We start from the raw sequence: 24,334 nt of genomic DNA on the forward strand, positions 1-24,334 counted from the left end.
TAGGTAGGTCTGAAAAGCGTTGGAGAACATCGGTAGTATTTACTGTTGTTGTTGCGCAGGTCTTCGCCCTATTTTCCTCTACGGAGGTGATGTAGTCACTTTCTTGTGCTGGCCATTGGGAAGTGTCTTCTTGCGGCCAAGAAGGTCCCTGCCACCACAACGAATTTTTGACCAATTCAGATGCCGGTAATCCTCCGCTACCTAAATCTGCTTGGTTAGACTCTGAGTTCACGTGCAACCAGTCCTTATTTCCGACCATGTCGATGATCTTGGTTATCCGATGTGCGACGAAGGTTGACCAGGAACAAGGCGGTTTCCTTATCCATGCGAGGACGATCGTTGAATCCGTCCACAGGTGAACTCTCACTGGTCCCAATTTAAGGTTCCTGAAAATTGATTCGGTGATTTCCGCTAACAGCACGGCTCCGCAAAGTTCCAATCGTGGAAGAGACAGGGTTTTCACCGGGGCTACTCGGGTCTTTGCTAGCAGCAGGTTTGTCCAGATGTCGTTATCCGTTCTCACGCGCATGTAAACGGCTGCTGCGTAAGCCTTCTCGGATGCGTCACAAAATCCATGGATCTCGATGTCGGTTCCTGGAGAAAAATTGACCCATCTAGGTATCCTTATTTTATCAATATCATGGTATTGGTCGGTGAAGGTTTTCCATCGTTCCAGCGTACTGGTAGATACTGGTTCGTCCCAAGCGGTGCCTTCCAACCAAATACTCTGCATGAGTATTTTTGCCACAATGACCATTGGTGCCAGCCACCCTAATGGATCAAAAAGTTTGGCGATTGCTGATAGTATCGCTCTCTTTGTAATGTTTTCCGGGTTGTCCAGCGTCCCTGCTTTAAAATAAAATAAATCGGATAGGGCATTCCATCGAATTCCTAATGCTTTAACGGAACTGGTATCTTCGAAGGCCAGGAAGTTTTCACTGAGCAGGTCTGCTTTGGGGATGTCCCTTAGAATGTCCTCTGAATTGGATGTCCATTTGCGAAGTGGAAAGCCCGCGGAGTGTAGGACTTGACGAATTTCATCTCTGGCTTTAATGGTCGATGTAATCGTATGTCCACCCGCTAACACGTCATCTACATACATGTATTCTCGCAGTATGCTAGCCGCTGTAGGGTGCGAGTTTGAGACGTCGTCTGCTAGTTGTAGGAGCGTTCTTATCGCGAGATATGGAGCGCAATTCACTCCGAAGGTAACCGTCTTTAATTCGTAGAGACTAATAGGGTCATTCGGGGAAGTGCGATATACAATGCGTTGACATTTGGTGTGATTTTCGTTCACCCAAATTTGACGATACATCTTTTCGATGTCGCTATTGAAGACAAAACGGTATAGTCTCCATCGTAATATAAGGATGGGTAGATCGGCTTGTAGAACTGGGCCTGGGAGTAGAATATCATTTAAGCTATTACCGTTGGCCGTAGGGCTCGAGGCATTGAATACTGCGCGTACCTTTGTAGTGGTACTTTCCGCTTTAATAACGGCGTGGTGGGGCAGGAAGTAATGATGCGAATCGTCGGATGGGATATTCTTTTTTAATTTTCTCATATGTCCAAGCGTTTCATATTCTGACAACACTCGAACATATTCTTTACCTAAAACTGGGTTTTTTGTTAGCCGCCCCTCATTCCGGAAGAATTGAGAGCATGCTCGTTTCAGGGACGGTCCTAAATTGATGTTATTAGGGTAATCCTGCCTGAATGGTAATGATACGGTGTATCTTCCATCTTTATTCCGTTTCGTTGTTTCCTTAAATAATTGTTCGCAGTACCTTTCCTCTTCATTCAATATTTTATTTTTGGGTAGATTTTCTACCTCCCAGAAAGCTTTTAATTGATTGTCTAACGCAACCTCGTTGTAGAAGGACATGATGCTCTTCGTTGGATTCGGTGCTTCGATACGACCGATTAGTATCCAACCGAACAATGTCTCTTGGGCCAGAAGTGTGTTAAGCACGTTTTTCTTAAGGCCACTTAATATGATTTGGGGATATATGCCTCCGCCAAGTATGAGGTCTACGTCTTCGTTGACGTAGAACCTCTTGTCTGCCAAAACCAAGTCTGGGAATGCCTGCATAGTCATTGCGTTGATATGGCAGGATGGAAGATTCTCAGTGAGTTTCGCTAGAACTAGTACGGGTGTAGTCAGGCTGAAGCAGGGATCCACTGGTGAACGTAATTCGATGTTGGATGCTTCTTTCACCTGAGCTGACACCGCATTTGTGATGCCTGAAACATGGGCATGCATTTTCCTCGCTGGCAAATTGATTCTGCGTTTCAGTCTTTCAGTTATAAAGGAACATTCAGACCCAGAATCAATTAATGCCCGCGCGGAGAAGTCGGTACCATTATGGTGAATGTGTACGCGAGCAGTTCCTAAGAGCACACCTGTGCTGGAATTGGCATGGCAGGATTTGACAGTCTGGTTCGTAGAAGAAGGTGGTTGTCCCGAATCCTGTCTTTTCCGTGCCTGTACCGAAGTTGATGGGGTATTATCCGCATCTTTGAACGGGTTGCGCACCGCTGGTTGCTGAAGTGTGTCCGCATGCAGGAGGGTGTGGTGACGAGAGTGGCATTTGGAACAGTTGTATGAACTGGTGCACCTCGTCACTGTGTGTCCTGGGGATAAACAATTCAGGCAGCCATTTGTGGACTTGACGAATTTAATCCTTTCTACCGGGTTTAAATCGCAAAAACGTGAACAGTTGCGTAATCTGTGCTCCGTAGATTTGCACATTTTACATATTGATTTTGTTGTTTGCTTGGTTACTTTTGTTTGAAAAGCACCAAGTCTTTTTGTAGGGGTTTCTGTCGACTGGCGCGACGCATTTGATTTTTGCACTTTAGAAGTGGCATTCCCTGTAAAACCAGACACGGTTTCAAGTGTCTGGAAACGATTTGACAAGAATTTGTCCATATCCTCCCACTTGGATATGTCCGTCTTGTGGTCAATGCTCTGCTCCCATAGAGCCAACGTATTCTCAGGTAATTTTGTCGAACATAAATAAGTAATAATCGCATCCCAATTTGAAACGTCAATCTGATGTGTTTTTAAGGATGCTAAACAATTATTTATGTCGCGCTGTAAGGTTTTGATTGAGCTGCCGCACTCGCTATCTATCTTTTTTAGATTAAACAAAATTTGTAGTTGTGAGTTTACGAGAATCCGCTTATCCTCGTATCTCTCACATAGGTTTTTCCAGGCTGTTTCGAAGCCTTCATTTGTCAAAGGACATTTCTTGACAATGTCCTTTGCCTCACCTTGGGTTTTTTGGTTAAGGTGGAACAACTTTTCTACCGGGCTTAAGCGACTGTTATTTTTATAGATGGCCGTGAACAGGTCACGAAACGTTGGCCAAGATAGGTAGTCGCCCTTGAATACATCAGTATCGCAAGCTGGCAGGCGGATACTGTGTTCACGCGCGCGTTCTCCCTCAGGTTTGACTGCCCTATCTTTTTCCTCCTTCAATTTGGCTTGAAGTGCAGCCATGTTCGACATGCATCGCAAGAATACGGCATATGCCGCTTTATGCTTGATCTTGACCGCTGCAATTTTCTTTGCGTCGAGCGTGTCAGAGCCAAGCAACTCCTCTAGGGCGTTCTCTGCCTTTTCCCACTTGGCTTGCAACTCTTTTTGCTGTATTGCAAGAGTGTGTACAGTGTGCAGAGCCGCATTTATATCATTAAAATCGGCCTCGAATTCGATTATTCGATCGGCCAATCTAATGTAGGAATCCATGTTCATGGTTGAAAAATTTGTGGACAAATTGAGTAGGAATGTAAATTTGTATGAACCTGTTCGAATCACCCAACCAACAACTATTAAATTACGCAAAATTTTAGTTGTTACTCCTAATTTGTTTATTTTGTCTGACTTTGCAGAGTATTTGTGCTGTAAAACAGCGAGTAGGGGGAGCAATACCAATGTGTACTGTGTGAGGTAAAGGGGGCCACTCGCCAAACGTTTAATTTTATTATAAAATAAGTGCGCGCGTTGATATAAACTCGACGAAAAGTGTGAAATCGTGAAATAAATATTATGCAATAAAGAAGAAAACTGTGTAACAAAGATTGATTAGAGAAATTAGTGAAAATAATAGTGACGCAAAAGAAAGTGAAATTTGCCGCAATCGAATGGCGTGAATTTTTTGTGAAAGTGAGGTTATGTGCACCTCTTCCTTGTGCTGTGTCTGGAGAGCCTTACCGCTGGTGGGGGGACAGACCAGATAGTCATAAGGGATCTAAGACAACGTTAATGTCCCGCGTTTGCACTTAATTATCTTTTCGACACTAATAAATTATTCACACTTTTCGCGGTTAAATACGATTACTACGTGTATGGCACTCACAATATATATTTTTACACGGTTTTTGTATAGTTTATAACCAAAAAAACAAATTGTGGCAAGAAATATTGCACTTACGTTGTGGCTGTTTGCTGTTCTGGTGATGATGTGGCAAGATGACTTGTGGTGTTGCTGATGGCTTAAGCTGGCTGTCGCTTGCTCAGTGTTTTTTTCACGTTTTGATATCGAATATAACCTTTCAGTTTTGGTTTTGTATAGCTGTTGGTGGGCAAATATTTTTCCGTATAAATTTTCGGGCTAATTATGTTGTGGACTGTATTGTTAAAGTGCTGTTTCCAATTCCTGGTGATATAGGACCAAATGTTCGGCCGGGGTGCGTTTGCTCCTGGAGGTAGGTGGGCGTACCGGGGTCGATCTCAGTGGGAATAGGTGTATGGAATAGAAAATAAGCAAATACACGAGATTTCTCGTTATAATATATATGCTTTATTGGGTAAATGTAAAAATAGCAATAGTTACAATATTACCTGAATAAAACGCAAAATTACGGCAGAGATCGCTGGCGGCAGATGTTAGCTGGTTGGCTGTTAGAATCCAAGAGGCCGGTTGTATAGCAAGCTACAATCGTAGACCCGCAAAATCCTCCGTTTTGGAGGGGAAAGGCACCCACACATCAACCCCGATATGCATATGCATGAGTCCTGACAAAAAGCACACATACACGTGCATGTACATGCATGTGGCGGTGATGGTGTGGGTGGTTATAAATTAAGTCGAGTATCGAGTATCGATTTGCAGAGTTGCATTTGGGGGATCGCAATCAGATGCGGAAGAGTTAGGCATCCTGCCTAAACAACATACTTATATATTTTCCTTTAGAAATATGTACGCCTAGAGCATATTTATATTATAAATGTATATATATATATATATATGTATATATATACGTATGTATATGAACCGTAATTATTCCTACATCTTTTTTCTCTTTTAATAGGAAAACTTTTCACCACTATTTTTTTTTTTTTTTTTGTAGTTTCAATGTGAAAAAAATACTAATGATGAAATTTTTAAAATCACAAACTTACCACATTAAATTTACGATTAGATATCCGATCTCTTTTTTCTTTTCTATGTCTTAACACTTTACTTCTTTAATTTTTCCCTTTTTTTTTGTTTTACAGCGGGTAATAACTAAATGTAATAAAAAAATCATATATATTCATTTATATTTTTAGAGCAGAACAAGTTAAATATTAAATAATATTAAACCACAAAAGTTAAATATAAACCGCATTGTATTTTGATCTCCAAGATCTCTAAACTGGAATTGAATTTAGTAACTTTCAAGCCTTTCCATTGCAAATCTCGTCTAAGTAAAGCTTTCTAAGAGGTCTTCATAATAAAGTGATTACGTAACATTTTTGGCCTCGTGCTTTAAAACTATATAGAAATCTGCCAACAGGTTCCCGGATGCTGATGCATTTTCTTGATTTTTCCTCCTGGTATCTGTTAGTACAACAGGAAAACTTGATGCAGGAAAAGGTTTATGGTTTTTTTTTTTTTGACGTAATTCGTTGAAATTATCGTGATTACGCGAGGAAAGCTTCAAATATTTCCTTATATTTTTGTAATTTCACCCGTAACCGAAGTAAATTTGGTGACCATGCACCGTTTCATAAAACTAAGCCCAATGCGGTATCGAAGCACAACTTGTCACTTTGAGATCTCCAGCCAGAAAGAAAGAGCTCATTTTAGCGGAAATCGATCTTTACCTCCTCTTTCTCTATTCTCATTTTCCTAAACCCATCATGTCTGCAGTTAGACCAATTGCCACAGGGTTGCCACTGAGCTAATTCCTTTTAACTTTAACCCTAGTAGGAATTTGTGAAACCAATTGTTGCCAATTGTTATCCTCAAAGAATTTAACTACCAGGCCATTCTATGTGAGTACATCTTACTAATATTACCATCAACAAAGAGACTTTAGGAATCAAATCCGCGCTCACAAAGCAGGTTTCGTATAAACTATATGCATATATATTTTACACGGAATCTGAAAAAGGTGGAAGATTAGCATGGCTGATTGTTACGTGGCTGACTGTTTGGGTGGTGAGGAGCGGCGGCAAGCAGGTATGCTTGCGGGCCCAGGCTAGCTCGTCGTCTTGGGCGGGGTATTGCACCACCGACCTCACCCGCAGCCACATGAACAAAATTGGGGTTCATACCTGCATGATGGAAAAAAAGGATGAAAGAAAAGCTGAAAAAGATATAAATAAACGTGAGGGGCAAAGTTAGAAGGGGAAAGCCTAAGGGACAGAAAAAGCTGGAGGCCTGTCCTGTCAGGTGGAGTCTACCCTCCCTCTGCAGTGCAACTTGCACTGCACCGTGGGCACTGTGCTGACTCCTATTTACCTTACAGTGCCCCCAAACCTGACCTGAGTCTGTCCATCCGTCAATAAGTCATTTCCCTATTACTCACCTTCACCTTACCTTACCGCGCGCAAGCGCAGCACCAACACCAAAATTCGACTTAGCCCTGCATTATGAGGTCTAAATAAAAAAAGGACTGGTAAATTCAACGTGTAGTTCAATAAGGTTTATTTAACAAAACGAAATTAATTGGCAATAAAGTTAAAAAAAAAGGACAAGATGGAAATCCACTCGAAAAATATATTAAAAAAAGGTATTTACAATTCACCAAAAAAAATAACTATTTTATCAATAAAATTTATTTCTAGTACTTAATTCAATTTTAACAAATTTAATCCAATTAATTCAAATAATCAGTAAAAGGGAAAATAATTAGGCCAGGCTAATTTTATATATATATATATATATATATATATATGTATATACGTATATAGATTAGTATATGTATGTACTTATATGCCGCTTTATACTTCTATAAATGAGACAAAAAACTTCAAGATGCAAATATGAAAAAAGCCAAAACGATAAAAATAATGGGGGTAAGATAATGAAAATACAAGGGTAAATGATTAATGAGAAAAAAAAGGGGCTTTTAGAGTCACGGTCCGCGAGGGACAAACAAAATTGTCAAAGCACCAAAGACAAAGGTCGGAATTATCGTACCGCCACTGTTATGCATACGCTCAATTGTGTGGTATATATATATGTTTATGTATATACATAGTGTAAGCAAACTTTAACATAACTTAATAACTAGCACTCACCGATCTACCCAGCAACGATGGCGCCTGCGTCGAAGGGAGGGGGGTTGGCTGAAAAGTTAAAAGTGCATACATAAACTGACATATACCTATGAGCGGACTCTATGTTGGAAGTTTTTCCAATCTACCAACGTTAGTGGGAGAGGAGATATTTTCTGATTTGACTTTATTCGGACATGCGGTCGCGGTCCGAATCGAAGTAAAATATCTCCTCCCTTTTCTTATGCGAAAAAAAAAATATTAATAACTAAATAAAAAGGTAATTAAATAAAAAAAAAAAGCTATGGATAAAAATCAAGATTGATATAGTGCAAAAGAGGTGGCTAACGTGAACTTTGTGAAGGTAAAAAAACTCTATTGACCTGGCGGAATTTAAGTACAAAAGAAAAAAAAGCCAAGAAAGAAATGAAAACAAAAACAAAAAAAAAAATGGTCAAAAGCGAATATGCGAAAAGGGATTGTGTGATAGAAGAAGCAAATTTACTGGGAAGATAGGCAAAGCAAAGGTAGGAAATTAAAAGAGAATCTAGTGGTTTTGGTTAAAATAAACAAACAAAAAAATAAAATACGCCATCACCTACAAAAAGGAAAAATAGCCGAATTGGGGGCTTGGTGACATACATATATGTGTCTATATACACATATATTCACATGTGTCTTTAAAATTTAATAAGAATTTCACGAAATTGAAAGTTAGTTATTAATATTACGGTGCAAGGAAAAGGATAAAAATTTAAAAATTAACAATGAAACCAAACGAAAATTATTAACCTAAATTACCTTACGGCTAACTAATGGTGTTCAAGAGAACAGACTAATAAAAAAAAAACCCTAATGCAAACGTAATTCAAACAAAAATGTCCACAAGAAAATGGACAAGTAATTTTTGGTCTCTGCTCGGCAGTGGCTCGAGACTTGCTCCTCCTCCCCTCTTCGATGTTTTCCTCTGCTGCAATAATGTATAATCCACAACAATGATGGCGGTGCCAGGATAGGAGCGCCAAGACGCCCTTTTACCCCTTTGATGTTCGGCCTGGCACCGTCTGTATGCTTCCTCTTGTCTTCTCCAACTTACTACCCCGCTTTTTTTTTTCTGTTGACTTTAGTGTATGTGTGTGTGTGGCAAGTTCCTGTATGAAGTACTCGATGGTGGTGGTAGATGTGGCAGGCTTTACCTTTAGCGCCGCGATCTATTCGAGGGGAAAAGAAACAGTTTCAGGGGCTGGGTCATAGCAAATAAGGGAACATTTAGATGCATGTGAACTTTATTTAGCTTATATCTTTGTTTTGCCCACTGTATCTTTTATTTGTTATAGTTATTGAATTTTATTAAATTGTGTAATTTTATTTATTTATTTGCTTTTTTTTTGTTTTTTTTTTTCCAATATACCTATTTGTCATTTTATCTATTTAGTTGCTTTTAGTTTATTTTACTTAATTTTATCTGTATATTTAATGTTATCTAGGTATTAGATTTTACTCAAATGTTGGACTTTATGTATTTATGTAAGTTATTTTATATATATTTTTGCCGGCTCGAGGTCAATTAAAAAATAAACACAAGTTTTCTTTAAGTTATTTTATTTTATTTTATTTTATAATTTTAGTTAATTTATTCAAATTTAATTTTATTTTTAACTTTCATTATTTTATTTAATTTTATCACTTCACATTATCTTTGTATTTACTTATATTTATTTATTCAATTTTATGAATTTTAGGTATTTAATTTTATTTAATTTAATTTACATTTTTAACAATTTTATTTATGTTCAGGAATAGTCCACATGCACCAGGGACTGGGGCTGGGGATTTCACTGACTCACCTGAATAGGATCCAGGACACCGAGTTGTTTTTTCCTATGTGCCGGTGCTTAACGGGCCAATAACGCGGTTAGTAACAACCGTAAACCGAAACTTATTTTTTTTTTCACAAAGGACTTTTTTTCCACTTAAAACGGATTTAGTAGCTTCCGCACTCACTTGCATGTACTTTACATTTGAGACATGCCCTGTCATCGTTTGGCGATCGTACCCCACAGATCGAAAGCATTTCTTTCTCACCACTTTCACTCAAGAACGAAAGACACCAATACATACACCCTATTTTGGCGGGAAACGACAGACATAAACTTTGACGATACCAATTTCACCCACACTAACAGATACATATTCATACATCCAAATCACGTTACTAACACACATAAGGGTAACTCCGTTGCTGTTAACACACAGATACGGCGGTGTTCGGACTTTTGCAATGTTGCATTAACCCACAGGCCGCCGCTACAGGCTCGGACGCCGCCGATGTTGCCTGCAACATGGAGCGTGTCCGCAAAAAGATTCAAAGCGCAGTCTGTACTATCCTAGCTTTGTGTGCCCAACGTGTGGCTTCGACCCGCGACCCAAAGCCGGGCTATCTCCTTACCTATTCGATATTTCGTTAAGCTAACGCTCATTTATTTTATGGGCAGTACTCAGAATTATTTTGTCTGATGTCTACTAAAATCTATATCACAGTCTACTATCTAAACGGCTAGAATAGCATGCGGGTTAAACTTAAAGCTATATCACAGGTAAGTATCTAAGTCTAAATCACAGGTGAGAATCCATATCTATATCACAGTTTTGCAAGTTAATAAAAAGGGTGTCAATAAATAAATTCGTAACTAAATTAGTCAATAGGTGGGCAAATAAATCAATATATAATTACAAAAGGAAATAATTAAATGATTAATAACTAATAATATAATACAAAAATATATAAATACAAATATAATTACAGGGGTGAAACTAAAGGGTATAAATAATTGTCAACATGTTTACGCACCGTCAAGACTTTATTGATTACAACATGAAACATGTAACACTTCTACACAAGCCACCTGCCACATATAACAAACTACATGTAACACAGATTTAAGCAACAAAAATGTCTTTAGCGTGGTATACGCCGATTCTCTTGCCACTGGTATCGCCGAGTTCGTACATTGAATTTCCAATAGCTTTCAGGACTACACACTTAACTTGCTTTGGGGCAAGTTTAGCGTTGTAGTTTTCAATCTTCGAACTCTGCTTGAAATTTCGGCGGTATACCACTTGTCCGGTTTGGAATTTCACATCTTTGCTACGGGTATTATACAACTTTTTACTTCGCTCATGTGCTAGTTTGAGTTCCTTCAGTATAGAGTCCCTAATACTTTGTAGTCTATCTGCCTTAGCATTTATCTCTAAATCCACGTCTTTAACTGTACCCAATTTGCGGCATATTTCGTATGATGCCCCATGTTGCATCATGGGCATGCCAAACGTGGCATAGTATGGGGAGCAGTTAATCGACGTGTGTACCGCGCTGCGAAGGGCAAAAGCCGCATCGCTGATACACCTATCCCAGTTCTTTTGATTATCCTTAATGAAGGACCGCACTATTTGGAGCACAGAGCGGTTAACCCTCTCCGCTGCATTCCCTTGGGGGGAATAAAATGCAGTTCTTATATGTTTAACTCCATACTTATCTAAAAATTTAGCAAACATGTCGGAGACAAATTGTTTCCCATTATCGGAATGAACGTATTCCGGGACCCCAAATATGTGAAATACTTCTTTTTCTAAAAATTTACAAACATCTACTGACGTGGCTTTACGCATTGGTTTTAAAAAGACAAACTTGGAAAAATGGTCCAGACAAACAAACACATAGACATTACCGTCACTTGTGCGTGGGTATGGACCCATAAAGTCAATATACAAACGTTGGAAAGGTCTTTCGGTTACGTGTTGCTTCCCCATGAGTGGTTTGTGGAAAGAGTTTTGGGTTTTATTTCCCTTACAGACTTCGCATTCCCTAACATAATTTTGAATCTCTGTTACCATACCAGGCCAGTAGTATTTTTCACGTATTCGGGCTAACGTTTTATGGATGCCTCCGTGCCCAGCAGAAGGTGAGCTGTGGGAGGCTTCCACCAATCCTGCCCGCAATTCCGACGGCACCCAGAGTTTCCAGGCTTGGTCCTGCTGAAGATCGTCTCCCCGGTAAAACTGAGTCCGTTTATATACGTAACCGTCCGACACGCATAGTTCTGGAAGTTTGTCCTGGTTTTCTGTCACGGTTTTTCTAAGTTCGTCATACTCTTCAGTTCTAAAGTGGTCCGAGTCCAAGTCAACGTCCATTAGTCTGTCTGATAGCTGCATTTCCTCCATGTGCGCTCGCGATAGCGTATCGGGTACAACATTGAGTGCTCCTTTTCTGTGCTCGATTTGAAAGTCATACGCCTGAAGTTTTAAACTCCACCGCGCGAGTCTTCCTGACAGGTCCTTTTGGTTCATCAACCATTTAAGACTCGCGTGGTCGGTTATGATAGTGAAGGGTAAGCCTTCGACGTATGGCCTAAATCTTTTCACACTTATCACCGCAGCGTAGCACTCAAGCTCGGTGATACTATAATTACGCTGCGCTTTGTTTAGTTTAGCGGAAATGTAAGCTATGGGTCGTTCGTTGTTCTCGTCGTCTAACTGAAAGAGTACCCCGCCCACTCCGTCTGTAGAGGCATCGCACTGGATGTAAAAACGTCTATCAAAATCAGGATGTACCAGTACGGGAGCAGAAATAAGGCTCTGCTTTAGCCGCTCGAACGACTTCCTCGCTTCGTCTGTCATCGTAAATTTCTTGATTTTATCTTTAGTGAGACAGTCGTGCAGCGGCGCTGCAATGGTCGCGTAGTCTTGGATAAAACGGCGGTACCAGCCTGACATCCCTAGAAACCGTCGGAGCTGCTTTGGTGTTTTCGGTTCGGGGAAATCCCTCACAGCAGCAACCTTGTTCGCATCGGTACGGATGCATCCATCGCCCACCACATAACCTAAGTACCTAACTTCTTTAAAACAAAATTTACTCTTTTCCACGTTAATGGTAAGGTTAGCCCCACGTAAACATCTAGCGACCTTTTCCAACAAACATAAATGAGACGAAAAATCTACGGAACATACCAACAAATCATCTAAATACACAAACACGGAATCACGTAAAGAAGCGGGTATAACCTTGTCCATAAGTCTACACATTCTTTGCGCTGCGTTACACAGTCCAAACGGCATGACTGTGTATTGGTATAGTGGACGCCCTGGTACTGTAAATGCAGTCTTCTCTCGGGACTTCTTCTCCAATGGTATTTGCCAAAAGGCATCCTTTAGGTCGATGGCCGAAATGAACCTGGTATTTTGGAGGCGGCTGAGAATCCCATCAACGTTCGGAAGGGGATAAGCGTCCTTTATAGTTCGCTCATTCACCTTCCTCGCATCGAGACAGAGACGCTTCTTTTCACCCTTTATCACCAGCGATACGGGGGAGCTCCAACTGCTATTACTCTCCTCAATCACCCCCAGACCCAGCATGCGGTCTAGCTCAGCAAAAACAAGTTTTTGTATGGCTGGTGATATCGGATAGTGCCTCTGTTTCACGGGGAGATTCTCATCCGAAACCTCGATCACGTGTTCCTCCACGCTGGTTTTTCCCAACCCCAATACAGCAAAGGATGGAAACTGCGCCCTGACCCCCTCTAAGGCAATACTTTGCTCTTTCGTGAGGACATGTTGCACGGCATCAAACGACAAATCGCCCTCAGCGGGTACTAACTCCGCAACGGCAGTGCGGGTTGAACGCACCATCTTTCCTCGACTAACAACATCCAGGTCGAAAGCCTGCCAAAAGTCCACCCCTAAATAAACTTCCTGTTGGAGGCCTGGCACGATTAGGAATTCCAAATTCTTAACTTCTCCTTCCCATAAGACAGACAGAGTGATAGCACCTACTACCGGGGTTTCACCGCCGTTTGCTGTACGAATATTTTGATTAACTAACTTAATGATGCTATCCTCTCTGCCTTCTATCAAATTTTCAAAATTTTTTCCTAAACAATTCGCGCCAGCCCCCGAGTCTAACAAAGCTAGGACATCCTTGCCTCCAATCTTAGTTTTCGCAAAGAAGCGATTATCTCCCTTGAGGGTTACGATGGTTGACACAATCTGATGGTGTATTCTTTTCATCATTTTCCGCTTTTCGCGCATCTTCTTAATTTTATCGTAACTCCTCTTCTTTATAGAAATTTCTTCAAAAAAAATACGATGCCTAGCTTCCTCATAATCTATTTTCCTCTGGTGTAGACCTTTTGGCTCGGCTTTCTTCCCTTCCGCTGTATTTTCACTATCCTTCACCCCGCTTTCCCTCTTTAGAATTTTTACGCTGTGTTGGTCTCCGGGTAGTCTGTCTCCTGGCGAGAGCTCCCGGCAATCTCCGCCAGTTGGGAGTTTCCCTTCTTAAACACACAAAAAGACGTATCCTTACCACACGCAAAACAGATCATATTATGGAACGGGGACTTACAATGGTTTTCTTTCTTTAGCTCGGACGGATTCTTTACAAAAAAGTCGACAGGCATACCACACGCATAACACAACATTAAATGGTAAGGGGAGGCACAAAAAGCATTGGTGGTGGGATTAGGGCTGAACGTTGCCTTCGGCTGTGCCGAATTTCCTTGGATTGTTGTAGTCGTTTGTTGCTGGAATGGCGTTCTACGCTGGAAATTATTGTTCGTGATCGCGTCTACGGGAGCCTGCTTTACTTCCTCATCCGCCGGTGCCGCTTCGGGATACACTAACTCACTAACGGCCTTGGCCCTACTTTTATTTTCTTTTATGAGCCGTTCCGCTCGCCTACACTCAGCCTTTAACCCAGCCAGCGTGTCGATTTTCGACGCAAACGTTAAATTTGCCAAGTAGGGCTTCAGGTTCCCCCTAATTATCCCTACCAGCTCCTTCTCTGGGATACTTTTCCGGAGCCGGAATGTCAAATTATGGACCTCACCGTAGAAGTCGTTGAACCCTTCCAGTGGCTGTTGTTTGCGTTCCATTATCTCGCGGATTATCTCATAATCGGACTCCGCTGTCTTGAAGTGGGCTAGCAGCTCCGCCCTTAGCTCGGAGTACCCAAACTCGGGTTCGTCCGAGTGGTCCTCTAAGACCTGCCAGTACCACTTCAAGGCAGAGCCCGTTACGAGACAGTGGAAGTCGGTGAAGAGCTGAAAGTGTGAAATATTATGTTGCTGTCGCAACTTCTCAATTCTAAACAGAAAGCTCTCCACCGTTATTCCTTTACTCGTACCGTCAAACTTCACGTGCCACTTGTCCAGGTCCAACTTCTTCCATTTCGGTGGGTCCTGGGTGTTCCTCGAGGAACCTGAACCCCCCAACGTAGCATTTGAATCGACACGCTGGTTGGCTGCTTCATCCCTACCATCCCTCTCTGGCGTCGATGACTGACCAGGACGGCTACCTATCCCTTGCGCCGAGGTTTCCATCACAGCGACTCGGTTACTGAGGTTTGCAATGTTGTCGCGGATATTGCGGACCTCGTCCATATACTGCACCATCACCTCATTTTGTTGCGCCATCATTGCCATCATATGGCTCAGCTGGTTTATGTTCATGGCCGTTGAAGTTGGTCTGCCTTGCCGCTGTTCCGCCACATCAGCACCCTGGTCTTTTGATGGCTCCTTGCGTCTAGGGATAGCCCCGGGTCCTGATCCGCCAACCACTCCACCAGCTGCTCCCTCCTGCTCCGTGTCGGACATATTAAAAAGTTCGTCGATTTTCCTCGAAAAACTACTTTCCCCCCCAGAAAAAGAAAACGTTTCGGTTACTCTAAAACTAGACGGACGGACTGATTGGACTATCTGTTCCCCCGATGACCTAAAAACCTGCGAAGCGCACCTGTTAATTAGGTCCGTTGGTAAGCACTCGGAATGAGGTATGCCCGTATCGATTTGGGTAAAAATGGATCCGATGACCTCGTTCCGCAACGCCCTGGTGATACTTCGAGTCACTATTCGATCCGTGTTCAACCCCAGTCCACCAACAGCTTCTTCCTGCGCGTCCCCCTCTTCCATACACGGAACTTTCTCCACTATTACGAGGTCCGACTCGCCAAACGATGCAGGCACTGACAGTGAGTATAAGGGTTAAGGGCCACAAGTAAAGGAACCAAGGTCTCCAGCTAGAAACCCCAAAACAAATAAACCAAAAAAAAAATCGAAGGCTCGGCCAAGGGCAAGAAAGAAAAACAAAATTATCCAAAAATTTCAAAACGAATTCAAAACTGAAATGATTTATAACCAAAATGAAAAAATATACTATAAAAAAGTACAAGAGGGGAAAGAAACTATTATAGGTCACGGTACCGGAGATAGTAGTTGTAGTAGTTGAAGAGAGAAAAAAAAAAATATATAGGAAAATTTTAGAAATTCAACAGAGAACAATCTTCAAACGTAGGTAATAATAGGAAAGGGATTGAAAAGTAATAAAAAAAAATATAGTAGGAAACCTATTTGGAATCAAAAAATTTAACCAATCCAAATGTTCCTAAATAGTAAAGCAATTTAAACGAAAATTCAATAAAGTAATAATATAATGAGTAAGAAGAAAAAAAACTTCATATATGAACTTTAAACCTAGCTCACGAACGGGTCAATCAAAAATTCAGAAATTTTAAATGTTGAAAACTTATGAACTATTATGTCTAAAGACTAGTAAAAAAATAAAAAAAAAATATAAGTAACCGAAATTCCAAAAAGAATGATACGTAATGAAAAAGTGAGTAAAAGAAAAAAAAAACACAAAAAAATGTTTAAATACAAACCCAAATTCGACTTAATTCAAAGCCTACGCTAAAATCCAATACAAGGCGACAAAAAAAAAATATGTATCTATATATGTTATTAAACAAAGAAAATTATAAAGATCAAATATAGCCAATAAAAGTTAAATTTAGCAAAAAGGAATAAAAAGAATCTACCTTTTCAACCAAAAAAAACAAAAAAAACAGGAATATCCGTGTGTTATTAAAACACACGTGGTGGTAGATACGTAGAGTTAATTATAATATATTTGTATACGCTTTTGTTTTTCTGGTATTTTTTTGTTGTTGCTTCAATTTTTGTTTATATAAATAATTATAAATGTTACTGGTGTGTGTTGGTGTTGCACCTCGGCGAGGTCCTAGTGAATGTGAGTGAGTGGTCCGTTTGTCACTAGTCTAGGTCCTAGTCAAGTAAGTCACCCAAATACGTCCGTGTATTAAGTGTAGCACTACAAGCCTACAAGCCCAGGCCTCAAGCTTGGTTGCCACACTGTTTCCAATCGCCTTCGTGTAGGCTGATTCCAAACCTCACGTGCACGCAGTGCTGGACTAAGTACCCGGTAGCTCAAACAGTCGCCTACACGCTACAACATCTATTTGTCTATATACTAGTCTTACCGCCGAATACCACTTATGTAAGCGTTGCAGCTTACAAAAGGAACTTCTACGGCAAGACGAGTATCCCCCCTTGTGTTTGTTGTAGTGGCACATATCGCGTCGGACAGATCCAAGCGATGATGCCCCTACAACGGTCTCAGTCCTGTCAGAGAAGTAAAACTGAAATTGAGAGAAAGGTAAAAGTTATAAATGTAAACATCAGATATCGTTAAGAAAAGAGTTATGGGAAAAAGGGTATAGGAAAGAAAGGAAAAGTTATAAAAAAAAGACAAAATTTTCTTGGAAAAATAAAAAAAAATTTTTAGGAATGCTAAAATAAAACAAAATAAAGATGGAACTGAAATTAAGAAAAACTTGAAATTGAAAATTGGGCTATTGCGTTGGGCGCCATTGTTACGTGGCTGACTGTTTGGGTGGTGAGGAGCGGCGGCAAGCAGGTATGCTTGCGGGCCCAGGCTAGCTCGTCGTCTTGGGCGGGGTATTGCACCACCGACCTCACCCGCAGCCACATGAACAAAATTGGGGTTCATACCTGCATGATGGAAAAAAAGGATGAAAGAAAAGCTGAAAAAGATATAAATAAACGTGAGGGGCAAAGTTAGAAGGGGAAAGCCTAAGGGACAGAAAAAGCTGGAGGCCTGTCCTGTCAGGTGGAGTCTACCCTCCCTCTGCAGTGCAACTTGCACTGCACCGTGGGCACTGTGCTGACTCCTATTTACCTTACAGTGCCCCCAAACCTGACCTGAGTCTGTCCATCCGTCAATAAGTCATTTCCCTATTACTCACCTTCACCTTACCTTACCGCGCGCAAGCGCAGCACCAACACCAAAATTCGACTTAGCCCTGCATTATGAGGTCTAAATAAAAAAAGGACTGGTAAATTCAACGTGTAGTTCAATAAGGTTTATTTAACAAAACGAAATTAATTGGCAATAAAGTTAAAAAAAAAGGACAAGATGGAAATCCACTCGAAAAATATATTAAAAAAAGGTATTTACAATTCACCAAAAAAAATAACTATTTTATCAATAAAATTTATTTCTAGTACTTAATTCAATTTTAACAAATTTAATCCAATTAATTCAAATAATCAGTAAAAGGGAAAATAATTAGGCCAGGCTAATTTTATATATATATATATATATATATATATGTATATACGTATATAGATTAGTATATGTATGTACTTATATGCCGCTTTATACTTCTATAAATGAGACAAAAAAACTTCAAGATGCAAATATGAAAAAAGCCAAAACGATAAAAATAATGGGGGTAAGATAATGAAAATACAAGGGTAAATGATTAATGAGAAAAAAAAGGGGCTTTTAGAGTCACGGTCCGCGAGGGACAAACAAAATTGTCAAAGCACCAAAGACAAAGGTCGGAATTATCGTACCGCCACTGTTATGCATACGCTCAATTGTGTGGTATATATATATGTTTATGTATATACATAGTGTAAGCAAACTTTAACATAACTTAATAACTAGCACTCACCGATCTACCCAGCAACGATGGCGCCTGCGTCGAAGGGAGGGGGGTTGGCTGAAAAGTTAAAAGTGCATACATAAACTGACATATACCTATGAGCGGACTCTATGTTGGAAGTTTTTCCAATCTACCAACGTTAGTGGGAGAGGAGATATTTTCTGATTTGACTTTATTCGGACATGCGGTCGCGGTCCGAATCGAAGTAAAATATCTCCTCCCTTTTCTTATGCGAAAAAAAAAATATTAATAACTAAATAAAAAGGTAATTAAATAAAAAAAAAAAGCTATGGATAAAAATCAAGATTGATATAGTGCAAAAGAGGTGGCTAACGTGAACTTTGTGAAGGTAAAAAAACTCTATTGACCTGGCGGAATTTAAGTACAAAAGAAAAAAAAGCCAAGAAAGAAATGAAAACAAAAACAAAAAAAAAAATGGTCAAAAGCGAATATGCGAAAAGGGATTGTGTGATAGAAGAAGCAAATTTACTGGGAAGATAGGCAAAGCAAAGGTAGGAAATTAAAAGAGAATCTAGTGGTTTTGGTTAAAATAAACAAACAAAAAAATAAAATACGCCATCACCTACAAAAAGGAAAAATAGCCGAATTGGGGGCTTGGTGACATACATATATGTGTCTATATACACATATATTCACATGTGTCTTTAAAATTTAATAAGAATTTCACGAAATTGAAAGTTAGTTATTAATATTACGGTGCAAGGAAAAGGATAAAAATTTAAAAATTAACAATGAAACCAAACGAAAATTATTAACCTAAATTACCTTACGGCTAACTAATGGTGTTCAAGAGAACAGACTAATAAAAAAAAACCCTAATGCAAACGTAATTCAAACAAAAATGTCCACAAGAAAATGGACAAGTAATTTTTGGTCTCTGCTCGGCAGTGGCTCGAGACTTGCTCCTCCTCCCCTCTTCGATGTTTTCCTCTGCTGCAATAATGTATAATCCACAACAATGATGGCGGTGCCAGGATAGGAGCGCCAAGACGCCCTTTTACCCCTTTGATGTTCGGCCTGGCACCGTCTGTATGCTTCCTCTTGTCTTCTCCAACTTACTACCCCGCTTTTTTTTTTCTGTTGACTTTAGTGTATGTGTGTGTGTGGCAAGTTCCTGTATGAAGTACTCGATGGTGGTGGTAGATGTGGCAGGCTTTACCTTTAGCGCCGCGATCTATTCGAGGGGAAAAGAAACAGTTTCAGGGGCTGGGTCATAGCAAATAAGGGAACATTTAGATGCATGTGAACTTTATTTAGCTTATATCTTTGTTTTGCCCACTGTATCTTTTATTTGTTATAGTTATTGAATTTTATTAAATTGTGTAATTTTATTTATTTATTTGCTTTTTTTTTGTTTTTTTTTTTTCCAATATACCTATTTGTCATTTTATCTATTTAGTTGCTTTTAGTTTATTTTACTTAATTTTATCTGTATATTTAATGTTATCTAGGTATTAGATTTTACTCAAATGTTGGACTTTATGTATTTATGTAAGTTATTTTATATATATTTTTGCCGGCTCGAGGTCAATTAAAAAAATAAACACAAGTTTTCTTTAAGTTATTTTATTTTATTTTATTTTATAATTTTAGTTAATTTATTCAAATTTAATTTTATTTTTAACTTTCATTATTTTATTTAATTTTATCACTTCACATTATCTTTGTATTTACTTATATTTATTTATTCAATTTTATGAATTTTAGGTATTTAATTTTATTTAATTTAATTTACATTTTTAACAATTTTATTTATGTTCAGGAATAGTCCACATGCACCAGGGACTGGGGCTGGGGATTTCACTGACTCACCTGAATAGGATCCAGGACACCGAGTTGTTTTTTCCTATGTGCCGGTGCTTAACGGGCCAATAACGCGGTTAGTAACAACCGTAAACCGAAACTTATTTTTTTTTTCACAAACAACTTTTTTCACCACTTTCACTCAAGAACGAAAGACACCAATACATACACCCTATTTTGGCGGGAAACGACAGACATAAACTTTGACGATACCAATTTCACCCACACTAACAGATACATATTCATACATCCAAATCACGTTACTAACACACATAAGGGTAACTCCGTTGCTGTTAACACACAGATACGGCGGTGTTCGGACTTTTGCAATGTTGCATTAACCCACAGGCCGCCGCTACATGATCGAGTACGTTTAAAAATTCGTTGTCGTGTCTGATGATAAGATTGAAGTCGCTCATGAAATGGTTTTAAAGGGTATAATTTTGGAAAAGGTTTCGCAATTTGACTGTCTGGTTTTAAAATAATTATGGGCATATTAGAGTCTGGGCATCCGATTGTCATTTGGGATGTCTGGACATGTTGCCGACATCCTCACCCTGTTTTCCGGACTATTGCATCTGGGACAATTAGGTAAGAAAAATGCAATTAACCCACACCCGTAGCAAAAAACACGCCTAGGCTCGATGCAGTTTTTATAAGTGTGACCCGTTTTGTCGCAGTTCCCCACGCTTGAATTGGATGCCTGGTTTAGATCACAAACTTCATCGCTTGGTAACGCTTTGTCAACTTCGACTTCTGACACTAGTCTTCTTTGACCGTAAAATGGTTTGGATTGATAGGATTTTCCCTGAATTTCCGAAAAAAGGTTTTCACGTCGTCGACAGGACCTACGAAGTTCAGATATTGTACGAATATCAAGGTGTAGCAGCTCTAGCCGAATGTCTGAGTGTAAATTCCGTATAAGGGTCTCAACCATTTCATGCTCTGTCAGATGTCTACGCAACCCGTCGGCTATGTTCATTATAGAGTCTAGATAACGTTCGAAAGATTCCCCAATCTTCTGTTTTCTATTTCGAATTGTCTCTAAAATGTCAAAATCGGTTCTGAAATCCTTGAAATATCTCCTCATATCCTCACATATATCTGCCCAATCAAGTGCATTGGCAGAACGATGGTATCGCCAGAACCAACGTTTAGCCTTACCTTCGAAAAGGACATGACATGGCAAAGCAATTCAAAATTTTCACGCAGAGTCGATCGAGTTAACGCATTTACTATGTAAATAAATTCATCCACCGTGATGCTATCTAACGAACCATCAAAAGATCATTTCCAACCCGATACGATTTTCGCCGCTACAGATACTGGAGGATTATCTCGTTCTGCACGCGGATTTAACTGATTACCGCTAAAATGAACTTCGTTGCCTGGAGGTGAACTATTTTGTGGAGCCACTCTATTATTAACTGAGTTACTATTACGAGGTATATTTAGACTCATATTATTGAAATAACTCCCCAAGGAATCCGCGACAGCCCTAGTGATTTCTTCCCGCATCTGTCGAGAAGCACGTTCTTCATATTCCCTAAATGTACCTTCTATCATATTATGCATAACATTTTGATTAAAAAACTGACCAGAGGTTTGTGGTGTGCGAGCATTGTTTCCCCCACGATTTATACCTCGCCAGTTGCCATGGTTTGAAGTACGGCGAGTGGAAAACACTTCATTACTATTTACTCTCGATCTTGTGATCTCACCTTCTCGTCTTGGTATTGCACCTTGACTGAGAAAAGTGTCTAAATTAGTTGTAGGATCTTGTTCGTTGAAACTCTTAAGCGACTCAGTTTCGCAAGACCGCCTACATAAGGGACAAGCATTGTTTTCTGTTAACCATCTGGTTATACAGGTACGATGAAAGGAATGTTGACAAGGAGTCGTGCAACCGTTCTCCAATGTCAATTCTTCATTGCAAATAGTACAAGTTAATTGCTGTACACTTAAGTTAACTAAATCTTCGCTGCTATGACGCACAGCCATTATGAATTCTCAAAAAAGTGTCTTATTCGCAAAAAGAATTTGTTAAAGTTCGAATATCGCAGTTTATGTAAACTCGTAAAAAAATTTGTAGGTATGTAGGTTTCTCGTAACTGAAATGAACAGGAATGTGATAATGGTTTTTATAAGCCTTCGTTCGAGCAGAAGAAAGCAGTTAGGTCTAGCATTTCCAAAAAGTAAAAAAAAAAATAATAAAAAAGAGTTTGTATAAGAAACTCATTCAAAAAGTATCTACACTCACAAGTGGTGCTCAGACAATTCCATAATAAATGAATTCACTTTCCCCCCTCATTTTGTCATTTGACTGGTTACGCAACCAATAATGAAACAGTTCGCGTAATTCTGCGCCAAACAAGCAAAAGTTGATAAAAAATTGTTTGTATCTATTTAGTAATTTGATTAGGATTGTGAATTGTGATTTTCACGAAAACGCAGACTAATTCCATTCGCATTAAATCAAACCGAAAGAGAATTTATTTGGTTGGTTAGCTAAAAAGTGCGAAAAGACTTAAAATAACTAAATTCCATACTCAAACAAATTTTTCCCTAAAAGGTTTCAATAAAGCCTATTAATATTAAGTATATATTATTTAATAACGTATAACTGTAATAGTCTGATATCCAACAACTATTCATTGGTAGAGTGTAACAAACTAATATTATTTCAACTCTATTCCAAATGAAAAAGCAAATAGAATCAAACAATCATTGCTAGTGTTTAAATAAAAAAAATGTAAATTCGGGTAACAAAGAGGGCTTGGGCGCCATTTTTTGATGATAACTATGAATAAAATGATCGTACCACAAGTACGGATCACCTCTGACGAGGCCTTGTACGTGGCGAAGCGTGCATGCTAGTGTTAGCCTGGTCTAAGCTCGCCGGATTGGGGTGGTTCTTGCTTTCCACTAATGTACAAGCTTTACCCATTTCACAAAAAAAAATCATGCACACAAAAAAATTGAGCCAGAAAATCCAAAAAAAATCTTTAACCCCAAAAAAAAAACTCCCCATTATTAACGGACAGACGGACATGAAGAAAATTTGGGAATGCACCAACCTAACCACAGAAGCAACAAAAACGCTTCTCTTCTCTCCTCCTACCCAATCATTGAGAGGTAACTTGCAACAAGCAAAAAAAATCCCAAAACCCAACCATACCTGAACGAAAGCTTAAATCACCCTACACTCCTTTAAAATAAAAAATTAGCACCGATTCATTTTAAATTCACAAATCGATTACATATTTATTCGCCAATTATATGCATATCTTAATATTTATGTAGCTTTATAGTTTCTTATCAAATATTAATCATTAAAGTTTACAAATATTAACAATTGGCATTCTCCTGTGAAATATGAATAAAGATATTCATCCGAAAAAAAATGTGTAGTAATAATATTTTACAAGGATAATTTCATTATAAATTATCAATCAATTAATTCCTAAAAGATAATTCCTATTTAGACAGATTTTGACTGAAGTGTTCTTAGTTCGAAACAGCAAAACTGCTATATTACTGATTTAGATAGAAAAAAGTGTTTGTGAACATTCATTCAGGATCTATTCCACTCTAAGCAATCAAGCGTTTATTTTGATCATTATTTACTACTCCAACAACAACAAAATAGTTCTTTTGTCCGCACAACTAAATTTCCAAAAACTATATTTATTATTGACAAATATCAGACATGAGAAAGTTTATTTAACTTTTATAGCTTTTTATTGAACTTAATTAAACCCAATTCTGCACATCTATATACTAATGGCAGTTCTTAGTCCTCACATTTTCTTACATTCAAATAATCGCAAGAGAAAAATTAACATCTGTTTTATTATACCATTTCTAATTAGAATTTGGAAAATTTAAATGTTGAGAGGAAAAAAAAGGTATATGTCAACTGTGGCAACGCAAAAAAAAAAAAAAATAACAAAATAACACGTTCTGGTAAAGGGAGAGGGAGTAACGTGATCAAAGCATATAATTATGAACAGCTATTTTCTTGTGTTTTCCACGTTACCTTCTCTCGCTCTACACGCGTGAACAAATTATCATATACATATTACCAAAAAATATAAGAGAGTGTAATTTAAGAGAACTTACATGATGAGATCCAACGTGGTCAGCAGGCGCCTGTTGAGGTGTGTTGGTTTGCTAAAAAATTAAAATGATCT

At 39.1% G+C, this 24,334-nt stretch overlaps 2 protein-coding genes across 10 annotated transcripts in view; both read right to left on the minus strand.

The window, feature by feature from the left end:
• The window catches only part of Nup205 (nuclear pore complex protein Nup205), a 797,639-nt gene that overhangs the window by 266,516 nt on the left and 506,789 nt on the right, over positions 1 to 24,334 (minus strand). The window lies entirely within an intron of this gene.
• Positions 6,390 to 22,748, minus strand: LOC137250046 (uncharacterized). Its single transcript, XM_067782263.1, has 2 exons — positions 20,501 to 22,748; positions 6,390 to 6,404 (listed from the first exon to the last, which is right to left on the minus strand). The coding sequence occupies exon 1, from the start codon at positions 22,140 to 22,142 to the stop codon at positions 21,429 to 21,431; it is 714 nt and encodes a 237-aa protein (XP_067638364.1). The 5' UTR covers positions 22,143 to 22,748; the 3' UTR covers positions 6,390 to 6,404; positions 20,501 to 21,428.

Source organism: Eurosta solidaginis, chromosome 4 (assembly GCF_040869045.1).
Source record: "Eurosta solidaginis isolate ZX-2024a chromosome 4, ASM4086904v1, whole genome shotgun sequence".
NCBI classification, from domain to species: domain Eukaryota; kingdom Metazoa; phylum Arthropoda; class Insecta; order Diptera; family Tephritidae; genus Eurosta; species Eurosta solidaginis.